Raw genomic sequence first — 7,652 nt, forward strand, 5'->3', positions numbered from 1 at the left:
CACTGCATGCGGACCTACTACTCCTAGCTTTAGCGCATAGCGCATGCATGGTGGTGGCACAGAAACACTTGTTGCGCCCCGAGTTGGCAGATCCGATGCTCCCTGCCCCCGTGCCGGGAGAACCACCAGAAGGCGGACCGCGGGCGGGCGCGAAGCTCAGGTCAGGTCTCAGGTGGTGGTAGGATTTGTTCTTGTGCTGGGTGACACGTGGGGAGCCCAACAAATCCGCGGCCGGCCGATCGCCACTCCGCACTCGGGAGAGTGCTTGGCTTTGGGTCTTGTTTAGTTCCTTATCGAAATTTTTTCGGGACACTGTATCACTTTCGTTTGTTTGTGGTAATTATTGTCCAATCATAGACTAACTAGGCTCAAAAGATTTGTCTCGTAAATTTCGAACAAACTGTGCAATTAGTTTTTAATTTTATTTATATTTAATACTCCGTGTATGCGTCTAAAGATTCAATTAGCATCGATCACGTCCTGCTGGGCACGTTGCGTCTACTCTACAGCCGAGAACGTAGGTGCGGTCGTCGGTGAATGCTGGGTTGCTTGCAGCTTGCATGGTAGAGAAGAAGGTAGGCTCGCTGTTGTTGGTGTGTCGTGGCTACAGGCTACATTGGATTGGATTTTGGAAGGAAAAAAAAACAAACGGACCTTCAACGAGGCCGGCCACCGTTCACGCCAGCGTCGCTGATGGTGGACATCTCGTCGGAAGCTGACCCGTGCTGCTCGCTCGGCGGGCTTGAGGAAGCTGCATGCAGTAGCTCCACACAGTCGTTCTACAGGAAACGCGAGCTTTGCCCTAGGAGGGCGGTGGTGCTGGCCCTATGGGGTGGCAATGGGTGCGACGACCGAGGGCCCAAGTGGAGGAGGGGCCCAAGCCCAGGTATATAACCCCTCTAGACCCTATAGTTTAGAGCTTTTTACCTGTATGCCATTATGAAAGATTGACCAAACCAGCAGGCCACTAAAAAGTTGTTTCGCACCGCTGTGACCAACTTCATCTTCGACTATACCCGTGTGCCATTCCGTCTCAGTTCCGTTTGTTTTGTGACGTTCAAAAGATCAGACACGTAGGTCCCATGTAGAAAAATGTCCTTCTTACCCCTGAGTCCATAACCCCCATGCGGAGGCCGTGCTCGTGCTGCTTTCCGCGGGCGCTGTTCCTCCGAGGCGAGGGAGTCGACGACATTCAGGTGTGTACGTTACTTTTCTTTTTTTTTCTTATCCTTTCTTTATTTAACTTTTCTTTTCTTTTCTTTTTTGTATCTATTTTTTTTCTTTTCGTGTTTCATGTCGCGGGATCGGCTTTCTTTTGTTTTCCATTTTTGTTATTGTTCTCATTTCTTTATTTTCCTCTTCGTTTATATTTTTATTTTTATTTACATTTCTTTTTTGTTTTAAGTGATTATTATTATTATATTAATTTCCATTTTATGTTTCTTTTATTTATTTTTTTATTTTCTTTTCTTTCCGTTTTAACATTTTATTTCTAATCTTGATTTTTTAATTTTATTCTTTTTTTGTTTCGTGTGATTTTTCATTATGGTAATGATTTTTATTTTTATTTTTTATTTTTTCTCTTTCTTTTTTTCGTGCATTATTCATTTTTTTATTTTATGGTCTTGTTTAGTTCACCCTGAAAACCAAAAAAAAATCAAGATTCTCTGTCACATCGAATCTTGCGGCACATGCATGAAGCATTAAATATAGATGAAAATAAAAACTAATCATACAGTTTAACGGCTAAAACTTTTTTAGTTTAGGTAACATCAGATCTGTGACCTTTTGTTTTGCTGGTTTGGCGTAGCAATACGAAAAAAACAAACAAAAAAATTCATGATTAGACAGCAGGTGCCGGCGTGCCGCTGCTTTCCCATGCATCGGACGGGATGTCTTGCCAATTTCAGTGCAAGAGATCAGGGCTTTGTTTAGTTCCCAACAAATTTTGCAAAATTTTTTTCAGATTCTTCATCACATCAAATTTTTAGACATATACATAGAATATTAAATATAGACGAAAATAAAAAATAATTACACAGTTTGGTCGGAATTGACAAGACGAATCTTTTGAGCCTAGTTAGCCTATGATTGGACAATATTTGTCAAATACAAGTAAAAATACTACAGTGTCAATTTTCCAAAAAAATTTTGGAAACCGCAGAGGCTCACCTAACTTTTAGGGCACCCAGATTAAGGTCTTATTTAGTTCAAAAAAATTTACAAAATTTTTCAAATTTTCCATCAAATCGAATCTTTAGACGTATTTATGGAGCATTAAATATACACGAAAATTTGACACACGGTATTTTAACCATACACCATATCCTGCATTTACCATGGTAGTATCCAAAATAGGCTGTTAGTGGCACACGGTATTTTGATTGGCTCGTTCATAGCGGTATCCAAAATTGGCAGTCAGTGGCACTGGGGACAAAAAATTTTTGTTGTCGAGACCAAGTAGCCCAGGGGCATTCAAGTCTATTGCCAGGCCACTTAACTGCCGTTAGACTTCAAAATGGACGGAATGGCACACGGGTATAGCCGAAGATCAAGTTGGGTATAACGGTGCGAAACAACTTTTTAGTGGCTTCCTGGTTTGGTCGATCTTTCATAATGGCATACAGGTAAAAAGCTCTATAGTTTATTAGACATCAGCAAACCAATGAGATGAAAGACTTAGAATTAGCTAGCCTGTCAAAAAGATTGTTGGTCTTTCTGGTTTTCTTTTTAAGATTCACCACGGCCCTCGAGGACAAAGAAGGCGAGGAGCCACGCCACACTCTCATCGCAATTCGAGTTTGCAACACACACATGTGGAGTTGGAGGTGATATTTTTTCTTTGTTTTAGTTCATATCCAGGCCTTAGGTATTTTTGTCCTTATTCATTTTTAACCCAAATTAATTATTTATATGGTATTCCAAACTTCTAGTACTTTGTACTTATATTCTCATATTTTTCTTTTAATTTAGGAGTTAGAATTTTAAAATGTTTAAACATTTGTTCGGTTATGAGAAAAGAAAACAAAAATAATAAAAAGATCAATTTATTCAATCACAAAAATTTGCTACAAAAATTTTCTTTCGCTTTGCAAGTAAAATTAGTGTCTATATATAATTTAAGATTATATATATGATTTAGAGGGGCCATCACGACGAGTTCGCCAGAGGATCTCAAGATCCTAGGACCGGCGCTGGGCGCTCGTGGTTTGGAAGCAGAGGTGGAGCTACAGCTTCTCATCGCCGCCTGGATGAAAAACTCGAAGTACGTTAACTCGGTCGGCTCGTGGCTGGCTCGACTCAGCTCGTCTCGTTATAATAACAAGACGAGCCGAGCTAATATTTTATCTCGTTAGCTATAACGAGCCAAATCGAGCCAGCTCGCAAACCAAACGAGCTACAATTTTAGAGAAAAAGGCATCCTAATTTATATTAGTTTTATATTACTTTATATCTTATACTTTACAAATAGTTAATATGTTAGCTTATATGAATATTTTGTTTGACTTAAGTCTATTGGTTGTATTATTTTTATACTATTACTATTTTAGATTTTAAATAAATGCAAATATTATATTTTATGTTTTTTTATACCTGTCTCGCGAGCTTAACGAGCCGGCTCGAGCTCGTAACAAGCCGAGTCGAGCTGGCTTTTCTGCCTTCCAAACTAAGCTAACTCGTTATCCTAATAAGCCAAAACAAGCTAAGCCGAGCCGAGCTGGCTTGACTTGTTATCCAGCCTTACTCGTGGTCCGACGACCCGCGACAAATTTTGAAATTTCAATAAAAAATCAGTGCATATAGTGCTAAAATTTCCTAGTGACCCCACCTATTTATGTACAAGACCCTGGTAATCATCAACTCCCTCCGTCCCACAAATAAATTTATTTATTTGACTATTATAATTCATGTTTAACCATTCGTCTTACTTAAATTTGTTGTACAAATAATAAAATAAATAAATTATTATAAAAATATATCTAACAATAAAATAAGTCATGAGAAAATAAATAATATTTATTATTTTTTTTTAATAAGAGAACGGTCAGATATGAATCATATAAGTCAAATAAATGCAATTATTTGTAGGACGGAGGGAGTAGCCTAGATTCGCTCCTGTTGGGAATTGCGGTGGTCATATTCGTGTTCGTCGTGGTTGTGTTGTTCGAGTTATGTAGCTAGTAGGGTTTAGAATTTGTTCTGGAGCAGACTGACCGATCGTGGACCAGTGCCCCCTCACCGATAACTGAAACAGTCCTACTAGTACTAATTGTAGGCCGGCCCATTAGTCACAATTATTTTAGCCCGACCCATCAATCACAGTTGAACGCGAAACCATCTAGGCCCACTTACGTCTTTCTCACCGACCCGCATCCGAATGCCCAGCCTAAGGCCTGAGGGCATGCAGAACAAGGTTTTGTGCTTCAGAAGCCCACTTACGCAAACATCACCTAAGGCCTTGTTTAGTTCCTAGAAAATTTTGCAAAATCTTTCACATTCGATGGAATGTTAAGAAGGAATGAAACGTCAGCGAAAAGAAGAGTATTTTATGTCACCCGCTTTCGAAGCTCAGAAGGCCACAAACACACCGTGGTGACAGCATATAGTACAAAACAATGGCACTATCCACGCGCACGAAACAAAACTAAAACGAATCAATTACAGTGTCATCGATGTAAAGAAAAACGATGACAACAGTGGATATATTTACAAAGGATTAGAGCCTCAGCGAGCTACAATTGCAAAACATCAACCACGGCAAACAAAACAATTTTTTACATCTACAAAATCACAGAGCTCGTATATACAAGCAAGAGGGCTAGGTAGGTCAAGTCAGAAAGCCACACACGGATTCCTCTTCATGTTCGGAGAGTGTTCCTGCTTGGAGGCAACAGCCCGTTGGCTGGGCTGAACAGCCGGCTCCTCTTGGGCTCTGATATCCTCACCTGTGTTATTGCTGTCGCCAGTGCGTCAACTATACCGCATTCATCTTGCTCTTCAGAGTTGTCACTTGAGGATTCTGAAGATGAAGACTCACAGTAATCAAACCTAACTCTCTCCCGATGGATCATGGGAGTTGCAGTCTTGTTAGTACCCCATAGGTTAGAGAATTCAGCTTTCTGCGGGGATTCAGTGTAGAATAAGACCCAGGGGTGCCCTGTGTTCAAAGCCATTGGAAAAGTCGATTAGAATCATATCAACAAAGCACAAGTTACAAGGATGCTTGAACTTACGGAGAACATCTTCGGCGTCGGGTCTTGAAGAGACATCACGAGTTAGCATTCGGCCAATGAGATCGCGAGCAAGATGTGACACTGATGCCCACTGACTGCTGTGAAAATCAAGGTCCACAGTCTTTATAGCATCAAAGATAGCTTCGACTGAGTTTCCTTGGAAAGGAAGAGTGCCCATCAATAGAACATGCAGAAGCACCCCGGCAGCCCATATATCTACTTTTTGCGAGTAATTTCCTAGTAGAACCTCAGGTGCCACATACGCGGGACTGCCAGCAACACCAATCAATTGCTGACCTGCTCAAAGTTGAGGAACATATTAGTGAGCATCAAACCTGTAGGAAATGAAAGTCATAGAGATGATTCAAGAGCATCATCTAGTTTTGACCTAGATGCAACTTTTTTTTTCTAGCCAGAGAATAGCATGTTTGTAACCTCAAACCTCAAGTTAATATGTTCCAGTAAAGATCTACAGATATTAACATAGCAGCCAGGCCATATATAACAGAATCTAAATGGCAGATAAGACTAAAATATCAAATTGCAAAAGGTCCATGTGTGCGAGACTACAAAATCTCAGTAATAATAGCCATGATTGCATGATTGTTGCTCAGAAAATTAATGATCAAACAATTTGTCAATATTCTAGAAAGAAAAAAAAACATAATTGCCATATGCAAGGAATTGAGTTTCGACATATTCCTTGTATAACGATATAAGTGCATTGAAACGAAACAGGGTAAGCTCAGCCAATAATAATCACGTCATGGTTTGGGAAAAAAAAGACATGTTAGTGTTAGTCTGAATGTCTGATCACATACAGAAGGAAACTGCTAACAGACATTTGACCACCTCCTGATGAACAAATTATTACTGACCTTAAAACCAGTTAGGCTGCTATATCTAGCGCACAGAAGCACACAAATGCCTTCAAACCACATGACCGATGTAGCAGTAACCACACGACCTGACCATCATGATGTCATTCTATTGAATCTGTCAACCCAAGTATCCATAACTCCATGGGAGTAACAACTACCTTCAGATGACAACAACTCGACTGCAACTACCAAGTTAGCACCACTTCGACTCTTGACAAACCTAACAAAACAAAATGACACAGTGAATGAATACCTGATACCAAGTCACCACTGAAAACACAACTTGCACATTTCAAATCCCTTGTCAAATGCTTTTTAAATGCTAGTAACAATGTTCAAATGCAGCATGAACCGGAAAACCCTGTTCTATGGGTGCATAAGCAAAATAAACCATTCTTCCTAGATGCACAATGACAAGATGTAACCACTACAGCACCATAAGAATTTGATGTGATTAAATCTTCCTATATTTGAGTAATTCTCGTTCTCCACCATTGTGATCTACTGATGTGGCAGCATTATCAGGGAACTACATTGTCAGAATAGAATCATATCGACTACTCAGTACCCATATATAGATGAACGCACGTGAACTGTCAAACCTAGATAGAAGTGGCAATCTTTTTAGGTACTCACCATCAGCAACTCGCACGGCCAATCCAAAATCTGCAAGCTTCAATTTTCCAGCCTTGGTGAGCAGAACATTCTCCGGCTTGACGTCCCTATGCACGACGCCCATCTCGTGGCAGTACTTGAGGACGGCCATGAGCTCCTTGATCACATTGGCGGCGCGTCGCTCCGAGAGCTTCCCCTCCCTGGCCACCTCATCGAGGAGCCGTCCGCCGTGGCAGAGCTCCATGACGAGGTAGAATGCGTCGGCGTCCTCGAAGACGGCCCTGAGCGTGACGACGCCCGGGTGGCCCGAGAGGTGCTGCATGATCTCCACCTCGCGGTGCGCCGTGTCCCCGGCGTTCTTGGGCAGCGCCTTGCAGGCGAACTCGTCCTCGCCGCCCCGGGCGGCGGGCCCGGCGGCCTTGGGGCGGCAGACGCGGACGGACCCGAACTTGCCGTGCCCGATCTCCTCGCCGAGGTCGTACTCGCTCTCCAGCCGCTTCCGCCGCCCGATCCGCGTGGCGCTGTCGATGCAGCCCACCTTCCGCTTCAGCCCGCGCCCCGGGAGGAAGGCCCTCGCCGACGCCGACGCGCCGCTCGCCGCGGGGGCCGTCATCACCACGGCTGGGTCCGCCGCGTCGGCGCGGCGCGGGGACTGCTGCGGTTCGGAACCGCGGCAGGCGCGCTTCCGGGAGGCCAAATCTTGGAGGGACCTCGCGGCGGAGCACGCCGGCGGCGCGCCCTTGCGCTTCCGGGCCACCGGCTCCATGGCGCCCGCGCGCGCGCGCTTATGGAGGATCGGAATCTCTCGCTCCTAGCTTGGGTTTTGGCGGCGCCGTCTCCGCGTCGGCGGTGGTGGGAGGGGGAGAGGGAGGGGATCGGATCGGGGCAGCGGCGGGGGTCTTGATTGCGGGGCGGGGCGGGG

The 7,652-nt window shown here is 43.7% G+C and overlaps 1 protein-coding gene across 1 annotated transcript; it reads right to left on the reverse strand.

Annotated features, from left to right (window-relative positions):
- Positions 4,637–7,652, reverse strand: LOC8083566 (serine/threonine-protein kinase PEPKR2). Its single transcript, XM_002445605.2, has 3 exons — positions 6,752–7,652; positions 5,235–5,531; positions 4,637–5,158 (listed from the first exon to the last, which is right to left on the reverse strand). The coding sequence occupies exons 1-3, from the start codon at positions 7,494–7,496 to the stop codon at positions 4,860–4,862; spliced, it is 1,341 nt and encodes a 446-aa protein (XP_002445650.1). The 5' UTR covers positions 7,497–7,652; the 3' UTR covers positions 4,637–4,859.

Source organism: Sorghum bicolor, chromosome 7, assembly GCF_000003195.3.
Source record: "Sorghum bicolor cultivar BTx623 chromosome 7, Sorghum_bicolor_NCBIv3, whole genome shotgun sequence".
Taxonomy (NCBI): Eukaryota; Viridiplantae; Streptophyta; class Magnoliopsida; order Poales; family Poaceae; genus Sorghum; species Sorghum bicolor.